Source organism: Channa argus, chromosome 5, assembly GCF_033026475.1.
Source record: "Channa argus isolate prfri chromosome 5, Channa argus male v1.0, whole genome shotgun sequence".
In the NCBI taxonomy this organism is placed as follows: Eukaryota; Metazoa; Chordata; class Actinopteri; order Anabantiformes; family Channidae; genus Channa; species Channa argus.
The window spans coordinates 14407380-14432721 of NC_090201.1; the positions used below are offsets into that span (position 1 = coordinate 14407380).

Genomic DNA, 25342 nt, shown 5'->3' on the forward strand with positions numbered 1-25342 from the left:
AACAGAAGCACATTAAAAAAATGCATGGACATACACTTTGGCTAAAGTGTTCTCAGATGCTCTATAACTTGTCAAAGAACCTGTATCTTAATACACAGTTGCAGCACAGATTTGAGTTCTTACAAAGTTTGAAATTCCTTGTATATTGAACTGATCCAAACTCAGAATAAAGTAACTTAAAAAAGTTGTGTTAAAAGAGATTTAACACAAAGATATAATTTTTAGAATCCTTAATAAAAATGTATAAAATATTCCTGAATATAAGCACATAGTTAAATGCACAGACAAACACTATCATTGGGCTTTTTAAAAAGCTACAGTTTGATCTTTTGCTGCTTTTGTGGTAAATGAAAACTGCAGCTTAAAAAATAACCAGACTTTGTCTATATGGAAGAACAGATTTCTGTCACTGTAGGTCTCAAAGAAACCTTTTGATACTGTAAATGTAATACTTCTTCCTACCTGCAACAGCAAGGTGTGGATTGAACAGGATTTGTGTCTATCAAACCGCTCATGTTCTCATTCTCCGAAGTCAATTTATACTATGAAGACATCCCTTTAATATACTACCAAAACTAAAGTATATACTGTAGTACAGGTCATCATGTAGTTTTACTGGTAAAACCAGAATTCAGCCTCCTCAAGAATGCAGCAAGTCAAATAGCCCAATAATGGTCAAAGGCAGCATAAGGAAAGAACTGTGGCTCCTTGAAAAATAATAAGATATCAAAGAAAATAACAGAAATTCAAATACAGCAGATCCTCTCTAATAAATGGACATCTGGTATGAATACATAGTTATTTGACTTATGTCTATGTACTCCCATTTATTTTTTCCTCCTTACAATATAAAATATGAACTTGCTCACAAGTTGGTGTGTTTAATCTGACTGGGCAGTTAATTGCATTCATTTTGCAGAGGATTTAATTACATTATGGGGAAAAACAGCTCTGTTGACAGGAACTGCTATTTTATCTGAACCACAACAATTTAAGTAATTCAATACTAAATGACAATGTGACAAAAGTCCAATACCTTTGAAGCAAAACTGACCCACAGCCACAAACAGCCCCCCATCAGAGTATGGCCATTGGTAATGTGACATCCCACATGCTAGGCTCAGATCAACACATATTTTATAAAATGACAACAGATTTAAGATTATCTGGTGATGTAAAATTACTTGTATACAGTAAGTGGGAATGTGAGATTGGTGGTACAACAGATTCAGCACATTATTGTAGCAGCTATAGCAGAAAGGTACTTTAGACAGAACACCAAAAAAAAAAAAAAATGTTAGACTTTATTACAATGATTTAAAAATTTAAAATGATCTTGTTCTTTCTCATCATAAATTATTGTAAGCAATATGCAAAATATGCTGAGCCGTAGCACGTAAATAGTGCCGTTGTAGTAGAACCCTCGTCAGTCGATTGCATTTAAGATCCTGGCCTTATTATATATTAAAAGATTGAGGAACTCTTCTTTGTAACGTGTTTTATGATGAGGTTTAGCTTAACGAGAGCGTAGTCAGGCTTGAGCAGTTAGTCCCGAGGGTTAACGCTCAACATAAGGTCTGCAACAATGCAATACTAAATGATTCCTCACCGTGACATTCAGATTAGTCATCCTTTCTTTGGAGTTCTAGAAGGGGGTTTTGACTTTACTAAAGGTTGTCACAGGGTATTTCAGAAAGTAGTGAACATAGATTAGGGGCTGGGAAAGCGATGTTAAAGAACTAGTACATATTTAAGAGATAAGAAATCCATTTCACCTTCGCTTGAGTCGTTTGTGGTTTTAAGGAGCTGGTTAGGTTTCAGCCAATAAGCCAGAGACAAGCAGCATCATTATAGAGTAATGAAGTGAGGATTTAGTACAATCCTTAATACTACACGAGACAAGTTATTTCTGTCATCACTGAGTCACGAGCAGCATGTTTCCGACTCCAGGTGAGCCCTGTTTTAAATCAAGGTCGACTCCCATTTGTGCTCCAGCCCACGCTCCCATGCCATCTCTATATAAACACCACCTCCCCTGCTAAAGTGTTTACACTCCTGCTTAGTTGGACCTAGGATTTCCAAAGCATTGGCTTCATTGAATTAAGCCGACCCCAGTTACTTAAACCTCCAAAGAAAACAATTTGAAAGCTACAGATTTGTTGTAGGCTTTGAAATTGCAAATGACAAAGGAACCCAATGTGACTGTACTCTTAATCCAAGTCAGGGAAAATGAGGGAAGTATTTGAGGACAGTTGTGATAGGTTAGCAGACAGACCTCCAGCTATATAGTAAAAAAGAAATACATTTTTGAGGATCATTTTACAGCTGCTAATTAAATAAACCACAGCAACTGTATCTAGAGGTTTAGCTCTGTAGACTGTGTCCAGAACGTAAACATTTGTTTGTGACTACTTTGGAAGAAAATGCTGGAAAAAGCTATATATCTATATATCTATATATCTATATATATCTATATATCTATATATATATATATATATTTTTTTTTTTTTTGATAAAATGTTTTCCAGGACATATTCAGTGACACACCTGTATGTCAGGTGAAGAGAAAGATCTCAAATATCAAGACCCTCAATGCAGAGAACTCATTCGTTGTTACCGGCACTGTAAATGCTTTAGACACTTGAGACAGCAACCCTGCAGAATGAAACAATAAAAATCTATACATTTTCTCAAAAGCTCTCAAGGACACTCAATGTCTCATTTTACATGACTGAAAAACTCAACTTTTTTTTAGCATGGGAACTCTGGGGAAAAAAAAAAAACCACACAAACTTTTAAAACATGGAAGCTAAATACCACACATAATAGCACTGAGGAACTCTTTAAGTACATAGTTCATTATCCTTTCATTCATGAGGTAACCTGGTGAAATATGGCAAGCAAAATGTCATCATGGATCACAGCACAACAGAGTGTGTTAAAATACTAAACATTTATTCATAATATGAAACTGAGCACAAACGGCATGTTCAGAAAATAACATCAATGCCTGTGAGCAATATGCATTAAGTCACTTTGAAATGGCTGAAATTTAGTAAGACGTGTATTGGTCCCGAAAGGATTTCTCTTTTACTCAATTTGTCCTTATGATTTACGACGTCGTTTTCCAAAGACAGGTGATGAAGCTATGTTCTCTCCTCTGGAGCTTGATGTTCGCTTTTGCAATGAGGTCCTTTCTGCGTCTCTATGAAAGAAAATGTTCAGTGCAGAACTCATGGTAAATGAAAAGAGAACAAGGATATTATCCTCTCTGCAAGTATAAGTTTATGCTGTCAGTTAACACCAAAAAATCCCTAACTTTGTCGAGCTAATTTGAAGCAGACATAACAAATTGACAGACTGCAATAAACTAATAGGAAGGGAAAGGATGTCCATAGCCTGAGTGAGTGATTGACTAATACATGGGCGAAGTGGTTAGTCACACCAGTTAGAATCATTTAAATATACCGTTTAGTCAGAAAAAAATACATATATAAAATATCAGTTTACTCACATAAACAAACATCATATCAACACGCAAATGTTTTATAAGGTTATCACAATTTCCTGAATGACCAGCTTTTGCAATGAGGAATGGGTTGTAGTTTGGATGTTGCCCCCAGCTGGTAAAATACATGTTTGCTGAGCTCTTTGCCAAAATGAAAGCCTTTTGAAACCTCTCTTTATGTAGTTGGTAAATATTCATTTATCAAAAAACATTGTAATCTGTTATATGACATGTCACTTTTTTTTTAATTCAATGCATTAGTCCTCTCAATTTGGTATCTGGTCCATGACAGCAGTCCATGTTGTGTTTAAAGTCTGCTAATTTTTGGTGCTTTTAGTTCTGTGTCAAGCAGCAAAAACACTAAACATCCTGGGATGTAACTACTGGAAATATGCATATCATGATGAAAATGCTGAATCTAGTATAAATGAAAAGAAGGGGAGAAAAAGGATATATGGAGGCACCAGTGAATCACTTAGAGCTAAACACTAAACAGGTAGCCTTATATCTCAATGGGTAGAGCAGCAGGATAGGATGCAGAAGTTGCGGGATATAATCCCAGGCTACCAGGTGTGTGCCTAAGAGAGACACTCAGAGCTAGCTCCCAAGCGCCGCCCCTTGGCAGAATTTCATTGTAACATGTATGTGCAATATGTATATGTGCTCAATGACAATAAAGGATGTTCTTTTTCTTCTAAACACTAATCATGGCTCAGCAACAATTATACATTAATCCCCTTGGTGATTATCCACTGCCACATCAATGTTCCACAACCATGTGATGCATGTGAGCATGAAACATAACACGGCAAGAACACTAAAGGGAAGCCCTAAAACTATAGCATCTTACATATGGAACCACTTACAACTTAACACATTCTTCAGCTGATTATAATATCATCCTTCAGCTTTCTTTGTCACGACAGTCTACTACTCTCCTTTCGGCTTATCCCGTGAGTTCGGGGTCGCCACAGCGGATCATTGTCCGCATGTTGATTTGGCACAGTTTTTTTTACGCCGGATGCCCTTCCTGACGCAACCCTCCCCAATTTCTAGCGGGCTTGGACCGGCACTGCACAGCTGGGGAGGGGGAATGGGCTGTTAGGGGTTCAGGGTCTTGCCCAGGGACACTTGCTTGGACCGGCACTGCACAGCTGGGGAGGGGGAATGGGCTGTTAGGTGTTCAGGGTCTTGCCCAGGGACACTTCGACATATAGCCAGGGCCGGGGATCGAACCACTCACCCTGTGGTCCGTAAGCAACTGCCTTTACCAACTGAGCTATAGCTTTCTTTGTCACGACAGTATTGACTTGAAAAACAAAATTCCAGCATTGGAATTTGGGTCAGAAGTCTACATGTGGAATAGAAGGCGAGAGATATGAACTACAGTGGATTACTGCCAGAATTGGCTTCTACCCATTGTGATTGATGAAGGATTCCAAGGCCCAACAATGCTAGTGTAACATGGCTACATACAGTGAGGTGCTATGTGGGAAGAGCAACATTAGGAATGAACACTAGGAGGATTAGACTTAGCCAGTGGGTCATTCAGGCAGATATGAAGAGCAGAGTCTGGATTATCCCTGACAAATACAAGATGACATTATGGTCAGACTTGTTGCTTTTGTAGTTTGTCAACTGTGTGAAGGTCATGCCTATTTATTTCAATAAAAATTGCATTTAGTGGATAGTAAGATTTCTCATTGAATTTTCTTGTTGCACTTCATGCGATTTGAATCAGATTCATCATTCTAACCGGTTAAAAGTGGTCCGTGAGCAAATCAACACTATGTCACAGCACCAAATGATGTGAGTCCTCTAAGGGTAAGAAGGTAGGGCTTAATCAAATTTTGGTTTCAATTACGATTATGCTTTCCAATGATTATAAAAATATAATAATTCTTTACAGCAGTGTGCCTTTGTCCCAAACCCAAATCTCAAACCCTCTCTCATCCAGGCTGCAGCTGTTAAGTTGGGCCAATAATTCTGCACGACAAGGTGGTTTGTCTGCTTGCAATGCCTGTTAGCATCATGTCACACACTCAGGCAGTTCCATTATCACAGAAGAGCCAATGGAGTGAACCAAATGACGAAAACAATTCTTAGATTAGTGGTTAAATGATAATTACTTTCCAGGTTTGGATGTAGAAAGACGCTAAAGTGTTTTACATCATCTCTTACTTTGAATAGATTTTTCCCCAAAGGCGCAGCCTGACCATCTAGGCAGAAATGCATAAATCCTTCACTTGATGCGATTTATCTAGTTAGTCTAGTGAGAGCAGGCATCAAACACGATAAACATTAGATCTCGAGGCCTCGACATAGTTGGCGGTAACTGCTTAGGTAATATTTTGTTCAGGTAAAGGGGTCCCTATGGGAAAACAGACTTCATTTCCCGTAAAAAATGTGCTCCCGAGCTTCGGAATCTAACACAATATAATGCAATGCAGTGAGTGAGAAAAATAGGCACTTGTTCCAAATTACAACATACAAACACTTTTTTTGCCCTACAACAAACAGCAAGCACAATAAAATGATTTACTATGGTGGTAAAAAAAAAATGTATAAATACATAAAATGTATTAATAAACTTAATGTGTCTCATAGGCAGAATGTATCAACAACGAAGATTCAGCCTACCTTAAGCAGCTATAATTGGTTCAAAATATGACCAGAGCTGCCACAAGTCAATTACATTAATTATTGACACAACTCAACCCCTAACAAACAGTTTAATCTTTTTTAAGAATGTTAAGTTGTCAAAAGAATCACAACAAACTCAGCCACACCTACCATCTCCTATCTGCCAATAATGCTTCAGGAAGCATAAATCACTTGTTGTTCTGTCAGGCTGCCACTTATAAAATCAGATTTTCTCTAAGAAATGTATTGCATTACATTAGATTCCCTGATAATAATAGAAGAAACTGCTAAAACACATAGATGGTGCTTATGGTTTGGTATAGTTTAAGATGAGGCTCACAATAAGTAAGCTTAAAAAACACATGCCATTAAAACAGGCTTGTATGGAATTTACATGGATAGCACATAAAAAACAAAAATTACATAAATATGAGCAAGATTCACTTACTCAAGGTTTCCAGCAGCCTCTGGACCGAAGATGTCAGAAATAGAACTGTAAAAGGGGGGGGGGGAGGATGACATCTTATTTACAAAGATGAACAGATAAACAGTGTTTGTCGTTGTCTTACTGCACTGGCTTGTACGTGAGTTACTGCCCAGAAAGCTAAGTGCTTCACAAAAGAGTAATGTTCTGTCCTCTATGAATGTTCTCTATGCAAGTATGTCCACACCAAAAGGCTGAAGGGTGCACATACTTAATTTTGAGCTCTATTCAATTTGTAAGTCAATATTTGAGACTGTGCAGGCATGGATTTTTAGGACAGTCAGACTTGAGCAGGAAGGAGGAAAGAATCTTGAGCACAGCACATAATTTGAGTAAGCAGCAGGGGTTGACACCAACTCCCAACAGTATATTCAGGAAGTGAGAAGAGAGCGTCACCTGTTGAATTTCCCCAGAAGTGAAGGGTCATACCGCTAAGACTCTTAGCAGATGCAAGATTTATTTCTCAGAAATAATATATCTTCATATATTGTAATGTTATAATTACTTGTGTCCAAGTTAGTCTACAAGTTGGCTTGTTAAAAAAAATGATGCAGCCGTTACACTGTAGCCCACAGCTACATACAGCATGACAGAGCTACATTTACATTTAAACTTCTGCTACAATTACATCCGAATTTATGGCTGGAGGTCTTCTGTTACTATTACCTCTCTAAACCAAGGTTAACAAACTACTGTTGTCTAGCAACCGTTATCAGATATTGGTATTTCGGTGTGGCACATTGGGGATTTTTTAAATCACTGATGCTAATTTTATTTGCATTTATGATTTTACTTTTAAGAACCACAGAAAGTGAGAATACTGAAGTAACCAATGGCAAATTATTTTTTAAAAAATTGTAATAAAATACCTAGTCTAGTAAATCAGGTATAAGAGAACAATGTTACCGGGTGAACTCATCTAACCTTATTAATTTTTCTCAATTAAAGATATGATTTCTTGACAGAACAGCACAAATGTGAAAACCGAGAATAAGAAATGAACTTTCAATGATCTACCCAATGAGCTACCAGACCGCTACAAGTGACCTACACTCTGTACTATCCCTGAACACACCAACAGCAGAGCATCACATTTTCCTAACTGGTAGCTACTGTAGCACTACAGCCTGTTCACAAAGAAAAGCGAAAGAGAGACGTTGAGATGTATGACATTTATATATCACTAAGGTAAGATGACCTTCCATCAGTTTTATTTTATTGTCATCACCCGCTGCAGCTTGTTGACTAACAAAGCCAACACACATGCAGGCGTTCCCAAGGCAACGGTGACAGCTGACTGTACTGTTATAACTGGAGAAATGCTGCTGCAGCTGTTTGAGTGACTGCAGAGAAAGTAATCATCTCAATCTTTAGATTAAGACACTTTTCACATAGGTCAAAAACAAAAATGTAATTTAATTGAATACATTTTTAATAATCGCCTGGCCCTATTATTGGGCCATGTTTTTCTTAATAATAAATTATACAGGCAGGGCTGCTATGACAAAAGAGGTCTCCCTTCCCCCCCCCCCCCCCCCCCAAACATGCCGGCGTCTGAATGCAATTACCTCAGATTGGGTTACCACAGTAATTGACATTATCATTATGGAGTTAATGATGAATGCACAATCAATCAGATTATTATGCCACCCTGTGTATGCCAGAGAGGAGCAATTAAGATGTAATGTATTCAAGAATTTCTTATTAAGCAGTTACAGGAGAGGCATGCTATATTTTTAACAGAAATCAGAAATGGTCTAGGGACAAAGCAATCTCTTATAATTTTCACTGTAACATTATACTATTATATACAATTACAGAAAATAGAAATAATTAGTAACAAGGTATTCACCATTTAATACAAAAAATGGACAAACCAAAAGGCTACAAGAGGCTTTAAGGGTGGGGCCTACTAAAAGTATATACTATCTATGAGTTACCTGCTGATGGACACATCACTGTAAGTGGGACTGGGTGAGAATTCCGTCTCTATTGCTGATGGTTCCTGACCATCATCTCTGTCTTCTACCTTTATCACTAAGCAGCTCTTTGATTCTTTAACCTGACCTGAAGGAGGTAAAAACATATTATGTGAGATATCTGGAGGGAATCAATGAATGTAAAAATTCCTGTCAAAACGAGTATGCATAGGCCTCTTTTAAGTCTCAGTTGGACACCAGATTTTTACTTCTTGAACTAAAAGCAGATTTATATTCAGAGCTTCTGAGTTATATCACATATGCAATCTCTAACACAGTGGACAGTGCCATGCAAGTTTTGTATACCTTACTATGCACAAATTAGCAACATGTAATTTAATCTATTATTTAATCTTTAACAAATCGCTGAATAATAACAAATTACAAATAAAAAAAGCATGTCACTGATTGAAGATAAATAATAAATACTGTCCACCTGAAACTCTGTACCTTTGCTTTTGGTAAATTATTATCTCTTTTTCATTCCTTCCCAAAGCATTGATTCCAGCTACTGACACACCTTTATCCACCACCTTCCACTACCTGATGGCTAAAGGGTACCAGAATGTCTACTGTGCCTACAGAATATTTTATTCTTTCAGAAATATGTAAGCATTGCATACCTGCAGTATCTGTGTTTTGTGCACCCTCTCCCTCCACAAAGCTTTCTTGTTTGATACGAGTCTGTCTGGTAGTCTCTAAGCGACCGCGGACCTGAGCAATCAGGCGAGAAAAGTCACTGCTGTGCTGCTTCCCTGTGGGGAAAAACAGACCACATATTGCAACAGGTATATATAGAAAAATTTTAATAAAGTCATTCCATTATGAAAAATTATCTGAGGTATACGCAACTTGTCAATGAGCTTAATGTTCTAACAATATGATGCTGGATGACTGGATGCCATTTAAAGAGCTAGGAAGCTAGGAGCTAGGAACCCAAACTATATGCTTACCTGTCACTTTGTTAGACACACCTGTTCAACTGCTTAAAATAAATATCTAATCAACCAATCATATGGCAGCAACTCATGCATTAAAGCACTTATACCTGGGACTTTTATGCACAACCATCACTAGTGTTGGTCTGAAAACAAAAAAAATATCCAGTGAACAAAAGTTCTGGGGACACTAGACTGGTTTGAGCTGAGAGAAAGGCAACAATAACTCAAATACCCACTTGCAACTTGTTACAATAGAGGTAACCCATGCAAGGAGCATCTCTGAAAACACAAGACGTTAAACCATTAGCAAATAAGCTACAGCAGCTACCACACTGGTTGCCACTCCTGTCAGCTAAGAACTGGAAACTGAAAGTACAACTTTCACCAAACTGGAAACTTAAAGTTGGAAAAACCATCACCTAGTCAAAGAAGTCTCACTTTTGTTGTGACATTCTCATGGTAATGGTCAGAATTTGATGTAAACAACATAAAAGCATGAATCTATGTATCAACATTTCAGGCTCATGGTAGAGGTGTAATAGTGTCGGGGATATTTGCTTTGCAGTCTTCGGGCCACTTATTAACAATTAAGCATCATTTAAATGTCACAGCCTACCAGAGTACTGTTGCTAATCATGTTAATGTATTTATTATTACAGTGTAGCCATCATAACACACCATGTTACAATGCTAAAATCATCAACTGGTTTCTTAAACACGAAAATGAGTTCACTATACTCAGATGGCCTCCACAAGAGAGTTGCATCATGGATGTAAAGGCAACATACCCACAGCAACTGCATGAGACTACCTGGCCAATTCGGACTAAAATCTAGCAAGCTAATGAGGCCATTGTGTTTAAGTTTTTGAAAATCACGTAGTATTGCTGTCGCCCCTCCAGATTTGCAATGTTCAATACTGATTTATAAATTTACTAAAACGGTGCAGTGCAAAAAAAAAAAAAAAAAAAAAAAAAAGGAAATGAGATCCTACAGACCTACAACCAATGGTTAATGTAAATTGCATAATTATGTTTTGTAAATTGCATAATTAAAATTCTGTTTTCACTTTGTTATTATGGGGTGCTGGGTGTTGATTAAGGAAGAAAAAAATGAATTTAACTAAACAACGTAACAAAATGGAAATGCACTGTACATAATTTTTCTCAAGCCTACAACCATGCTGCTCACTTATTGATGCAATATTGGTATTTTTCTGATGTAAGTCAAGTCACCATACACAAAACTGTCTATGAGTCATTGCAAAATGTGTATCAGCCAGGTAAAAGAAAACAACAAAAACAAAACAAAAAACCCTGGGTAATTAATATAACTGAGTGAGTTGAAGAAAGTTATATTGGATTACAATAATGTTTTCGGAAATACCACAGTATGGAAAGGCTGCTAACTGCTGCTGCTGCTGCTGCTGTCTACTCATTCACCATTCCCCACACTTGCAGAATGAGTCATCCACATCCTCTGATAAATCAAGATGTTATCACAGCAGTGCAGTTATTTATAGAGCTCACCTCCCATGAGTCATATCCATTTTACAACAACTTTTAAAGTTATCTGAACAGAGTTTTTTCCAACAAGCATTTCATGTCCTTCAACCATGTCCAAATAACTTTGGATATGTTTGCTAATGCTGCTGTTGTTGCTTGACGTTTGCACCTTCAGCATAAAAAAAAAGTAAAAATTTCAGTTTTGATTCCCTATAAGCTACAATGGGATAAAATAATCTTAGACATTTAGGCAAGCAATGGTATTGTTCATAAAAAAAAGGAAAAAAAAAATCATAGAAGCAAAAAACCTAGGTCACCTCATCAGTTTTATGTTTTCATTTCACCCCTTGCTGCTAAATTGCACTGTGATTTTGCTTGTTTCTATTTCTGGTAGTGTGTTGTGGAAAGTATACAAGGCTCCTAACAGAAGGCTTCTCGACTGAATAAAGTACAAAAAAAATTACAGCTGGGTAATAGATGAACTTAATTAGCAGAATTATAATGATCTTTTTCGAAAAACATGTTGTGACTACTGTTTCAGTTCAGTTCAGTTCTGTTCAGTTTCCAAATGATTAGCCTCTAATGCATCATAGCATTAACAGCCTTTTGACCCCACCCCAAAAATAAATAAAACCATCATGTAATGTCTGTGATGGATTACCTCTCAAGCAACAATCAGGTCTGGACTGGACTAGTTTCCTCAAAGAGGAAAAAAATGCTCTGATCAGACTAAAATCCTTTAGTCTGCTTTGGACTGTACCAACAGGCCGTCATTACAAAGAATAGCTACATTTTATTGTAATTTCAAACATCAATTCCTGAACTACAAAAACATTTGTGGCCCAAGCTTTTACCCTATGTATTTCTGAGTTTTTAAATGTATTTTACTTATATGCAACGTTTACTTATATGCAACGTTACTTAAAGAAACAGAAGATCAAAATACTCAAGAGGGTATCTTGCAGCACTTCAAACCAGAGGTAGGCTGGGAATAATCTCAAAGGAAAAACAACAGGGGTCTGATAAAAGAAAAATATGGTTGGATCTAAGATGCTATCTTTATTTCAGTCCTTGCCTTATGTGTACATGAGTAGGGCAAAGTTTAGCACCTTTCAAACAAAAGGCAGTTCACACAGCAATACATAAGGCAGAGGAAATTTTTTTTAAAGAACAATCACATATATGAAATTCCTTAAAAAAGAAATAAAAGCTTTGATCTAGCTTTGAAAGGAAAAAGAAGTGGTGCATGCATGGGTACAGTTCATTTCCAATTTTACTTGTGCCTTTTTGTATATCTGATTATGCTAATAAAGCAGTTACTTTTAATGTGGTTGTATTTGAAAAATTCTTCTTAAAGTTAAATAATGAAATGAAAAGATATTCCATTTAAATAAAAAGGTGATTTAATTTGACTGTGCTAGCTTTCTCTAATATACACATACGCATGTTGTACTGTCTGGTTATACTGACTTGCCTGATGTGTTGAACCCAAAAAGATTCACAGATGCACACTCACACCCACAGAAGGGGGAGAAACCCTTCTGAAGCCTAATGTGTACCACTCTAGTAGAATGGAAATATGACAAAGAAAAATGTTTTTTAATATTAGTTTACATTCTATAAAATATAGTGACTGTAAAAAGGTAAAAAGAAAAATATAAACTCTTTCACCCAAAATAAAATTGGCCTTTTCAACTAAAGCTTAGAAAGAAATTTCAATATTGTAGAGAGACATGGTCTAATTCTGAGATATAATTTTGCACTTTTCTTGGTGTGATGGGTTTTCATACATTTTGGTCTTTTTCAACAAAAGACGGCATTCATATATTTAGCTAACTTAAACACTTCTGTGCAGTGTGGCCACAGGGTGGTTAGGCAGAAAAGGTCACGGTTATCCATCCTTTTACCTCATAAAATTTGACATTTATCATAGCAAGAAAGCATTTGTGTTTTAGCCAAATTCATTAAACGCAATATTGTGTTACTTGATATTAGTCAGAACCTTGTTTATGCATAAAGAAATATAATGACCTAATAAATAATAAAAACCTAATAATGAAGGTTTTTTTTTATCTAACACTTAGTTTTTTTTATCGTTACTGTACACATGCCAGAAGCATGATGATACAACATTATCTTATGCTGTATTCCTTGTGAAACTGTTTACTAGTATTTAATTACTCTGTTTGTTCATCTTTCTGTAAAACTTGTTTTAATTGGACTTACAGGATTCTGACTACTTAGTTCCTCAAATGCAGACAGTGCAAACATATTTTTATTAGCTGAAGTTTTCACATTATTTAATTTTTTAAATAATTTATTTTTAATTATTTAAATGCTACATGTATCACAAAATGTTTGGTAAATGTTGGGTAATGCTATTTCATCAGTTGATTTTTGTTGGCACTGATCACAACTCATAGATACACCGAAAGAAAATGAAGGGATGTCCCAATGCAGATACCAGTATCACCTATCAGGTCTGATCCTGCATTTGTCTACTTGTACTCATACTCTTAAAACTACTCATATACTGAGCCCAATACCGTGTTAGCCTCCACATGTAGGTTAAAAATAAAAAAAACTCTGTGGTTTAGAGCCATTTTAAGATTTTTGATGATGACAAAATGAGTATTGTAATAATAGTAATAACAACTAATATTTGTGAATGGCATCAGGAACAACGTTATTTACCTTCATATTCCTGTGTATACTCTACAGCCTATTTTTCCACGTTTCTCCATCAAGGATCTCACTCTAAATCTGTGCATTGTTTTTTCCTTTTTTTATTATTCTTTTCACCAAAAGTTGCTCCATTTATGAAACGCGGTTCTCCGCCGTATTTGTTTTGGCAGAAGAACATGCAAGAATTTCTGTTCTCACAGGATTTGCTTAACTGCAATGGATTGATTAGAATTTTACCGTCCCGTCATACTAGAAGCAAAACAGTTAAGTACTCATATAAATCCTCTGTATTGGCGATTACTCAAATATAAGTACTTGTACTGAGTCTGGGAAAAAGTGGTATCAGGACATTCCTAAAAAAAGGCACTGTTAAATTACTTACTATACTGTGAATGCATCTCATCGATCTCTTTCTCAGACTGATTCTTAGTAAAAAACATGACCTGCAAGATGTTTGAAAGAAAAAAAGAAATTTACCATCAACAAATCAACAAAACATGACTATGCTGTTTAAAATGAAAGATTTATAAGCAACTGCTCCATTTTAGCTTGGTCCAAGCTATGAATTGTGAATGAAGACCTGCTGTAACTGGAAAGTTATCAGAGACAGCTGACAAAACTTGATTACTTAGTTAAACCGACCGGTTTTGTTTTCCCCTGCAGTTGATTCCTCATTTTTTCATTGGTCTCCACTTCTCTGGCTATATCTTCAGCTGTTAGGACACGAAAGAAAAATGTTTTATTCCTCTTAAAATGTATAGATTGTTTCTGTACGACACAACACTAATGTATATGTTAAACATCCTCTATAATAGTTATAAAACATTTTTTCTCAAATTGAGTAGTTTGATTATAGTGGTTTGCCAATTTATCTTTTACTTTGTAGACAACTGAACTCCCCTCTTTTAGTTTTTTGTGGATAGGCTTAACGTTAAAAGAAAGTAAGTTCCGTGTAAGCTGTAGTGTTAGCCACTGATTAGCAACTGCTAATGTGTCATGCTACACTATTGGATAGAACAGTATGTAGGTCACCTGGGTTTCAAAAGCATTCAGAGCCAGATATTTAGTTATTATGGGTAGGCCTTACCTTTTTTGTTAGTGTTGCACAGCTGCTCCTAGTGTTATTCTATAGGTTTATAAACAGCAGTCTTGCTGGCAATGTAAGTTTTTAGTAGTTTAAATAGATTTTTTTAAATCATGTTTTGTCTCAAGTTAATGTAGACAAAGAAAAAATTTTATCATGAATCCACCAGAACACAAGAGGTATATAATGTAATAAAAAAAATGTTTGGCCATATTGCCCAGACAATGCTACAACATCGCTTTTATAATCTATGTGTTTCATTGTCATATCTGCAAACATAAACACATTTTAGCTAAGTATAGTAATAGCATTATGATAAAGCAATCATTCTCACCAGATTTTGGGTTTAAGGAATCACACTGAGCATTGTATATTTGGACAAACTCCTTATGTCTTTTGATCATCTGGTCCCGAGAACCCTGCATAGAGAGATGACATTCCTTCAACCTCCTCTTCAGCTCCTGCATGGAAAGTAGGTTGTACACCAGCTTGGCCATAGGACGCTTCAAATTGCCTGGAGAGCTGCGAAAGACAGGTTGCCTAAATTTATATCAGTTGTCATCAGCTACTTTTTGGGAATGTCTAATGAGGTATTTCTCTGGACAGTAAAAATAAATGTCTATGACTGTAAAGAATCTAAAACATTTGGACATTATAAGCACAACAAGCAAATAAATAACTTAGTGGCCACATCCGTTGAGGCACAACAAGTGATAATAGTTTCCATTTGTTATTCTGGTCGGACAATCCATAGCCCTGTTATAATCACAGAAGCCTGTCAAATGTATTTTCCACTTGTGTCCACCATAGAAGTAACACAAGTGTAAGATATTAAGGTTGGTAGAAAGAGGAATCTTCTTTGTACAGGGCCAGAATATTAAAACCGCAGTAGTTCATCATTACAAGTTCAAGGACTACTTAAGATTAAGTATATTTGCACTGTTATACAAATATGATCATTCATTGCAGAGGCTCATAATTGCAGTATGAGTCATAATTCACCTTGAAAACCAAGTCCTAACGACCACTCAGAAGGATCAGTCTCTCAATTCATGTCAAATTATGGAACTATCAACCACAAGATATGTGGCAGGTATGTGAGACATAACAAGAGTGGTCATTTTAAAGACCAAATGATATATTGTGCAACAATTTCAATTTTCATTAACTAAATAGTATAGTATAATATCAACCTCTCCTATTTTCCTTATTTTAAAATTTTCTTTTTGAAAAAAAACTTCATACAGCAAATTGAAATACAAATCTCAAAATACGCAAGTGTGACACTGTGACACAGTCTTATAAAAGTACAGCGTTTTAGTGGTTACATTTCATTTGGATGGTAACTCAAAACAAAATACAAAAAGAACCAGTACAACAATAGAATATATTAAACAAAATAAATATCTATCTAGACAGGTTGCTGAGATTTTAGAGGTGTGCATATCTGGGCCTCTGTGGCCTACAGTTACTCGTAAATCCCTTTTCCTTGTCTAGGTCCGCGTCAATGTAACGATGGAGAAATATAATGCTCCATCTTTCAGGCTTTGTCGCTAAACATTGTGCAAGGCCATGAATACACATGGGTGACAAAGTAAAGAAAAAAACAGTACTGGAGAGAACACCAATCTTCATAAAGATATTCCCTCAATTTTGTGTTTTAATTATAGTGACAGGTGCAGTGTAAGATAATCGTCCAAAATTTACCAGCTGTACAAAAGTGTACAGCTGGGTTGAGAGCTAGTGATTGCAAAGGTCATTACACATGATCCACATAATTTTCATACTTACCAAATTATTCAGTGACCCCTTGTGCCCTATGGAGGGGGGCATTGTCAATCTGGAATATACCACTCACACACGAGGATAGAAATCTTTCATAATAGGCTAATGGTGATCACAAATAACAACTTTGTATTGATTTGCAGTCACCCGTCCCTCTAAGGGGACAAGTCAATACATGCCATTACAGCATAATGCCCCAAAGTATAACAGTCAGTGGATCCCCTCACTGTAGATGGTCATGCATTTAGAGCTGTACTGTTCTCTCGGTGTATGCCACAAAAGGTCTCCCCACTTGACCCAGGAAATGACTCAAATGACCATTTAACTTTTTCCTCCACTTCTCTGGAGACCAACGCCTATGATTTCATTTATTACTTAACTATCAATGCGCCTTAATCTTTTTAATCATGGGTTTATGCACTTCCAGCCTAGTATACCACTACTCCTTATGTAACTGTTGAAGAATTGTTTTTGCTGACACAATCTGATCACACTTACATTCATCACATACATCATACATCCTGCATTTACATTTCACCAGATCGAGCTGCCCTTCGATCCTATTTACTGACGTCTTTCTCATAGATTTAAATAAGCATGACACTGTTCCTATTGAACCCCTAGGCAGTTGACCCATAATCAGAATAACCTGGCCCAGCTCAGCAATTTACATGCCAGTGTATGAACGGATATTAACTGCACAGTTGCACAGTTGTTCATATGTCGCTTATCTGTAGGTAAGTTTCACATGTCACTCTTGTGACAGAGATTGTTTGCCAAGAAATTGCAAATTAGCTAACTTCTTATACAACAGCTTCAACCCAGGGATCTTAATTGGCTTCCTTGTATGAAGGTCCTGCAGGATTAAGGTTTGGCTCAGCCATCACTACATTGTTCTGTAGTGCATTGTTTAACTATTATTTGTAAGATTTCCGTGTTTGCTGCATGATCCATTTACTTTTAAGCTTTACTTCATAGATGGATACATTGACATTTTCTTTTTCTAGCTTGTGCAAGACAGACCTCAGAGCTCCGTGATTTGGCTTTGGCTTTTTTTTCCAGTTGGCTTTTAGCAAACTGTAGCTGGGCGGCAATGTACTTTAAGAGTAGTAGCTTTCCTTTCTGCATGTACCATTGTTGTTTAGTGTCCTCTGATGGTGGAATTATAAAAATTAAAATTAGTGACTGCAAGGGAAGCCTTTAGTTTCCTAGAGGTCAGCCTGAGGTTCATTTTAACCCATTACACTATTGCACTTTGTTCTTGGTGTGAACATGGTTGGCGGACCACTTCTGGGGAGGGTAACAATGGTGCTGAATGTTGTAATGAACTGTAATGTTGTCATTTGTACATGATCTCCCTGACAGCTGAAATATCGAAACTCTTTAGAAATTCTTTTGTAACCCATCCTGGTGAGCAACAACAATTATTCTTTCAAAAAGGTCTTCAGAAATCTCTTTTTTCATGAAGACACGGATTCCTCTTCTTCAAATGAGACAGGGCTTCCCAGATTCAAACAGTGATTGTCGTGCCATTGACCTAAACACTATACTCCAATTTACCTTTCAAATTAATCGATAATCTTAAAAGTTCAAAGCTTTGCCACAAAAAATAATTTAAGATTGGATTTTCCACAAAAACCAAATGAACAGGTGTAATGTTTTTTGTGTCATATCTTAGTAGGTTTTCTTTATCTTGTTCTAGGAAATAGATTACATTTTAGGTCACATTCATGCAGAAACTTCTAAAAGGGTTTACAAACTTTCATGCCACTATTCTTTAGATCTTTATGGCTTGAACAAACAACAAAAGAAGATTTTTAAGTGGCTAATTTACCTCCTCAAGCTTTCTTTCTTTTCTCCACTGGTAAGACATGTGTCCAGATGCTTGTTGATAAACTGCTGTGACACACTTACAGAACACACAGGGCACTCCACTGCAAGAAGACAAACAAGACAATATTAAAATCAGCTTATTAAAAAGATAAATCTTTTTTTTGTAATATATCAAAATGCATTCCATATTTAAACCAAACCACTGCCCAAGCTGCACTTAATAAGAAAGTGTTTATGTAATTTACTCATAAAATGGGAACTGTTGTTATATGCCTTCACTGATTGGCTTAAAACGAGAAACTGATCCTGAACAAGTCACACATATTACAAAAACATCTACTAGCAGCTAAAAATATCATACTTTGATTCCTTCCACCAATAATTGGTACCACAACCAAATGTAAATGTACCGCAACAGTTAAAAACATTTGCAAACAGTTAAACTTGTTTGCAAGAGTACAGTCTAAGGTTCGTGAGTCCATCAACACTCAAAACAAAAATGACTGAAACATACTGTATGTACGAGTTTGTTGAGTGTGATGGATTGCCCATACCAAGGGTTTGTTTTTATTATTATAAATAAAAATGATAAAAGCACTCTGAATGTTTTCACACATTACATGTTCTTTTGGAATGGCCCCCCATGTTATTTAGCAACACAAGGATGTACAGGTATAAGGAAAAAACTAAACAAATGTGGTTTCACAAAATTTGCTCTTTAGTCCTAAATTATCAAGTCTAAATTTATCACATGTACAAATGCTAACTTGTGGCACTTTACTGCAAGTTAACATAAAAGCTGTTGATGCATGTGTCAAATGTAAAACTATTAATAATGCACACAAAATTAGCAGAAGCTATAAGTGCATTGTTCTTTGTTTGTAGGTGAAGCACATGTTAAATTATGGCAGTTTTTAATTACTTTGACATTGGACAGCAACAGCAAGAGTTCATCTGATATTCTAAGCATCTGCAGCTGTTACTTTACAGTTCTGTAGCTGTAAAACTGATTAAATCTGACATTGACCAAATAGCTCTCCCTTGTGGAGATTCTGTGGCCTGGAGAATGTGAATGAGTGAGAGTTTGTGCAAGCAGAAGAAAAGATTCACCTTTGGCTACAGGCTTCACAACTGCTGATGTCGATGAGGAATGTGCCATCTCAATGCCTGTGTTAATTCTATGTAAGACTGTATCTTCCTGTTTGCCTGACATCAAATCCTGCATTGAAGCCACCTCCACATCCATATGTTCTTCTTTTACAGCCCCTGGAAGTTGATCAGTTGCTAAAGGTAGGTCAGTAGAATTTTCATTGTGGATGCGTGTAGTCTGTATTTTTCCTCTCTGAATATAGTGAGCGACAGCACCATCTTGGTTGGTTTCTTTGGCAGGAGAGGTTTTAGTCCTCTTTTGAAAAAAGTTACTCAAAACACTGTTGCACTTCCGGTCCTTCTCTCTGGGAGTTTTGCATTTGGCTGTTGAACCTGGGGTCTTTGGTGATATCGGAGGAGATTCAAAATTAGCTTTGGACAACTGCTGCCTGGAAAAAAGAAAAGCAAAATGTATGTAAATGGAAATATTTAGAGAAATTCCCTTTTGGGGAGATTAAAAACATTCTTATGTACTGTATACAATCGCATGTTCTTTTCATCACACAAAACAAATCATCTACCCAAAAACAGGAATGTATAATTTCACTAACGTATATTATCTAGAGTTACAAATACGAGTTGCCTTTAAAAACATTTTGAGAAAATTAAAAGAATAGCAAATATGTTCCACAAGATACTGCTGACAGAGTTCTTTAACGTTAAACTCTACCTTTTTAATTTTCATTCCTCCTTTCAACTGAGTGAGAAAAAGCAGACATTTTGGCTACAGTCTTGGAAATTTGGAAAGCAAATAAACTGCAGCAGGGCCATTACCTGGCAATAAAGCAGAACCACTGAGGCGTGTGATGTTCTGATTTCGATATTTAAAATGTATTCGTGCTAACTGTGCCCGCATACCAAAGTGGCTGTGTATCACTTGTGATATAAGTGTTATATTTTTAGAAAAAGAAAAATATGGACCAAGATAAAAATACTGATGGTTTTCTATATCCATTTAATATTGATCCTGCTGTAAATATGTATACAACGATTTACTTTTATTGATACCTGCACTGTTGCTCAACACAAATTCAGAGGAACTATAATCTCACTTTTACACTGGCTGTAACAGTTTTTAATCTCATTTGAGTAAATAATGTTTTCCTTATAACTTCAGTTTGTTAAATATTTTAAAACACTGCTGTTAGTAATTGGCCAGCTGTTGCCATAGAGAGGACACAGGCAAGAAAAGTAAATTGGGCATATGTCTTAAGATGTACTGCACATTTTGGATTTAAGCCATAATTTATTATTCAGGCCATTAGTAATAACAGACCAGTTTTTTTGAATTACCCATAAACACTAAAGTATACAGGAAACAAAATGCATCATGCATAAATTAATTTAAAAAAAAATGTACAATTTAAATAAGATACTACACGATACTACAATCGTAATCGTAAATGGCCATTTTTATCCAAAGCACTTTATAATGTTGCTTCTCATTCACCTATTCACACACACTGATGGCGGTGGCGGCCATGCAAGGTGCTCGCCTAACTGCACCGGGAGCAACTTTGGGTTCAGTGTCTTGCCCAAGGACACTTCAACATATAGCCAGGAGGGACCGGGAATCGAACTTTAATATTGTTGTTGTCAATCTCTTTTTAGCTTGTCATATATAAAACACATACTGCCTGTTGCAATTAAGGACTGTCAAGAAATCATCAAATACTGTATCCACAACACTACCTAGGTGATCAATTGAAAAAGTTGTTTATGTGAAGTTTCCGTGTACCGGCTCCATCTCTACTTAATTAAATGTGTTTATGGAGTGAGAGAAGAGACTGTGAGGTAGCTGATTACTGAGATAATATTAATAAGTGTGGCACTGCAATAACAGCTAATGGTTTACTTGATAAATAGGCCTCTGATTGAATGGCAGTAAATTCATGGCAAAAGCAACAAACAACCAGTGTTTTCACTGTGACAGATATGATTGCCTTTATTGTGGGGGGGGGGGACACAATCTACTTGCTATGGTAGAAAACACACCAACTAAATGGGCAGATTCTTTCATTATTCTTTCCTGAAATACTCTCCACAGACAAGTTCTGAAATCTGAAATCTATAAAATACATTTGCATATATGGTTTGTATTTTAGGAACTAATCAACACTATTAGTTTCAAAATGTCTAGTGCTACATAAGACCACATCCGACTCATATCTGAAGGAATCATATTTTTCAGTTGCTCAATGTTAGACAACAGGAAATTAAAAAGGAAAAAAGAAAACAGAGGAAAAGGCAGCCACTCATTCAGAAGAGTGATGACAATCAGAAAGTGCACATCTGTAATGGAGACCTTTCATAGTATTGATAAAATTGACGTGATTGATGGCAGGCAGAACAGCTTACTGACTGATAACAGCACCAAGATAATATGTCAACATCTGCTCAGATTTTGAAGAAACAATTCTGATCATTTTACTCAGTTTTTTCCATCCCTTTGTCCAAGCACAACGCTGGCCGATGAGCACAAAATGAGCTAAAGTTTAGTTGGGTCATTCTTATATTTTTTCCTAGGAAGCATTATAGATGGCAAATGGTCTGCACTTATATAGCACTTTTCTACCTTACTGGTACCCAAAGTGCTTTACACTGCTTCTCACCCACTTACACTCAATCACACACACACGCCCACACAGTGATGGGGGAGCTGTTGTGCAGCTGGCCAACACTAACCAGGAGCAACTAATCCCAGCAACCAATAACCCGCGGATCGTTGGACAACAACGTCTTTAAAGGAGATGTCTGTACTGTTTGTTTCTTCATTAAATCCAACTAAAAGACAAACAGAAAAACTGATTCTGGATTACATGAGGAGAGTGGGGTTGTGATCCTGAGGCAAGGATAAATGACCAAAGTGCAACAGGTGATACACTCTATCTTAATATAGTAAATCTGTTAATTTTTCAATCTGCATAAAAACTCATCAGCATTTAATTAGTCTAGCTACAACAAGGATACTGCTAGCTGCACCAATGTGGCCAGTTCTATGGATACTAGGAAGTCTATTTTGAAAAGATGTTTTTTCACAATTTTGTCACTGCAGAGAAGAAAAAAAAACACTTATGGTACCAAGAAATTTCTTTTTGACCACCTCTGAACACTGATCCCCATGTCTTTATCCTGCAGTAATGAATAAATATCGACCCGGTAGATGAACACATGTAAATACAATACAAGAAGAAGCTTGAATGACCTAAAAAAAAAAAAAAAAAAAAAAAAAAAAAAAAAAACCTGCACTAGATTTAAAATCCCTATGTCAGAGGCTTATTACTTGAAGGCAATTGTAAGTGTTTCTTCAGTGTTATTTAGTTACAATTAACTGAAATCTGTTCCCCTTGTGGACGTTCAGTAATAACAAAGGAATCTCTTGAGTTCACCATAGAAATGATTTTTCTCTTCAGTCAAAAAAGACAAAAGTATAAAGGTTTTTACATAGATTGTACAGTAAGACACTTTTCCTGATCTACTATTTTAATTATATTTCTTATTGTATCGTGTCAAAAATAAATGCTTTGATCCTAGTTCTCCACCTGTATTGGTGTGCAAAAGGCCATGAGAATATTTAATTTGGGATCAACAAGCCAGTAAGTCAGTGACTCCAAAATCAGGTATATTTGTCAACTTTTTTATCTGGTCAAATGCAATAAATGCAACAGTCATACAAAATCTTGTTATCCAGATATGACCATGGGTTTAAGACAAATACGAAAACAGCATTTTATTCTATAATTGTATTGACTTAGGCAATGCCGCCAACTGTATTTGAGTTTTTCTATCACTTACCCTGATAACTGTAGTAATGTTTGAAAAATTATTTACTGGTGATGGTGCAGCACACACGCAAACATTCAACACTTTATAGACAACTGCTCATGTTGTCTATAGTCCTTAATCATTTATATTGGGTTGCCCGGTTACCTTGCAGCTTGAAAGTTGACCACCAAGTCATCTAATAAGCGGTTGTTTCTTAAGTCTTGTTCTGTTGCTTGCTAAAAAAAAAAAAAAAGAGAGCAAGATTCAACAAACCAATAATAGTTACTAAATTAACACAATTAAATAAAAAAGGATGGTGTGTAAATTAAAATTCTTATTGAAATGACGTTACTCCATGACTGAAATCCAACTTGGAAGTTTAATTATTCAATAATATTCATACTTACTGTATTACAAACTGGACACTGCAATTTATAGGAAAGAAACTTTCTGATGCACAGTGAGCAGACTGCAAAATAGGAGTAAACAATAATTATGCTTTACCTAAATTTATGTTGGTCAGTATTTCACTTGGATGTATAAGTTCACATCTCCTTATTTTGAAATTGCAAAGAATAAATCAAAGAACATTTTAAGATTTGTTACACACTGAGCTAATACAAATTTTCCATATTATCATCATGTATGGTTCAGGGTTAACTTTCCTTATAGATCATTTCTATGTAAGGAAATGCAAACCTAAACCCAACATTAAAACAATGCAAGAAAAGATATCTCCACCAAAATTAAATCAGCTCCAACTTGAGCAGGAGGAAACATGCAGAGTAAACAGCAGGATTTTGCATCTGGAGAGGCTGGACAGTCCTTACACTTATATTGATAACATCTATTATCATTGAAATATTCAACTTATATAGCATTAATTTAAACTGAAACATTTCAAGTTTTATTTGTTTAAACAAATATGTGCCTGTGTGCTAAATGCTCTGGGAATACATGGTGCTTTAGGTGTAACTTACAGTTGTGAGAACATTTTGTCATCATTGAAATATTGAGGAAGTCAAAGCATATTGGACACCGAAGCAGGGCATCAACATTCTGTTCATGATAAGAAAAAAGATGACAATCACTTAACAATAACTATGACACAAATCATGTTTATTGTAAGGCAATAACCAAAATAAGACAAAAAAAAAATGCAGATGCTTACAACATATCATACGTCATATTTTACAGCATACTGAGAAACGTTTCCCTGAAAAGTTACCTAATAGGGTCTAATTCTTTTGAGGTAACTAATTGGGAATTTCGCGTGGCATTATGTGAAACAATCAAAAATATATCAAGTTTAAATTAGCTTATATTATTTTACTGCCGTTAGCTATAACTAAATCGCAAATTTCTTAGTTGCATTGTCATAGTCTTAGTTAACTAATGTCATATTAACATTTAGCCACTGTCAGTGAAAGCATATGTTCTTATTAAAAAATGTAAGTTGGTTAACCTCCATAAACATTCCCTACGTTATTTCCCGAAGGTTGGCTGTTGTGTTAGGAGGGTTTCATTTAGCTAAGAGCTAGTACCTAGCTTGTTAGCAATCTGGGTGCGTTTAAAAGAGAAAAAAGACTAATCTTACTTTCAGGCATGCGAAGGCAGGAGGTAAATCGGCTTCAAGTTGAAAGGCCATATCTAATAAATAAAAGACAGCACCCCAAGAAAGTCACCAAACGTTTTGTTTTGTGGTCAGTCGCCCGCTCAAAGAGACGTAGGGCGCCACTTACGTCATTTGACGACTTCCGCTGAGTCCGCTGATTTTTGTGATTCAACTAGTGGCTTCATTAAGAGCTATTTAGCTCTAGCCTCTGCGTGTGTGTGCGCGCGCACGCGTGTGAGAGTTTGTGTGTGATAGAGAGAGATCTACCATATGAATAATTAATTGAAACAAATTAATTGAAATGAATTGCTACCCAAAATAGTAAACACTGCAATTACACTCCATTGTATGCATTGTGCAAACTAGA

At 36.1% G+C, this 25342-nt stretch overlaps 1 protein-coding gene across 2 annotated transcripts; it reads right to left on the reverse strand.

Annotated features, from left to right (window-relative positions):
* Positions 1-2934: 2934 nt before the first annotated feature.
* On the reverse strand, positions 2935-25117 carry rad18 (RAD18 E3 ubiquitin protein ligase). 2 transcript variants are annotated; one of them, XM_067504854.1, is made up of 13 exons: positions 24958-25117; positions 24341-24419; positions 23768-23829; positions 23526-23596; positions 19557-19984; positions 18448-18547; positions 15163-15350; positions 14387-14457; positions 14127-14187; positions 9238-9369; positions 8576-8702; positions 6600-6644; positions 2935-3205 (listed from the first exon to the last, which is right to left on the reverse strand). In XM_067504854.1, exons 1-13 carry the CDS (start codon positions 25006-25008, stop codon positions 3106-3108), a joined length of 1515 nt encoding a protein of 504 aa, XP_067360955.1. In that variant the 5' UTR covers positions 25009-25117; the 3' UTR covers positions 2935-3105. The 2 variants fall into 2 exon arrangements, with proteins under 2 accessions (XP_067360955.1, XP_067360956.1); XM_067504855.1 differs by lacking the exon at positions 6600-6644.
* Positions 25118-25342: the final 225 nt, after the last annotated feature.

Excerpts from the sequence above, each read along its gene's own strand:
- rad18 (XM_067504854.1), bottom strand. The coding sequence starts at position 25,008 with ATGGCCTTTCAACTTGAAGCCGATTTACCTCCTGCCTTCGCATGCCTG. Across the intron at positions 15,351-18,447 it reads AAGAAAGAAAGCTTGAGGAG|CTCTCCAGGCAATTTGAAGC; the intron begins GTAAATTAGCCA and ends TGTCTTTCGCAG. Across the intron at positions 3,206-6,599 it reads GAGGCTGCTGGAAACCTTGA|AGACGCAGAAAGGACCTCAT; the intron begins GTAAGTGAATCT and ends TTTCTTTCATAG.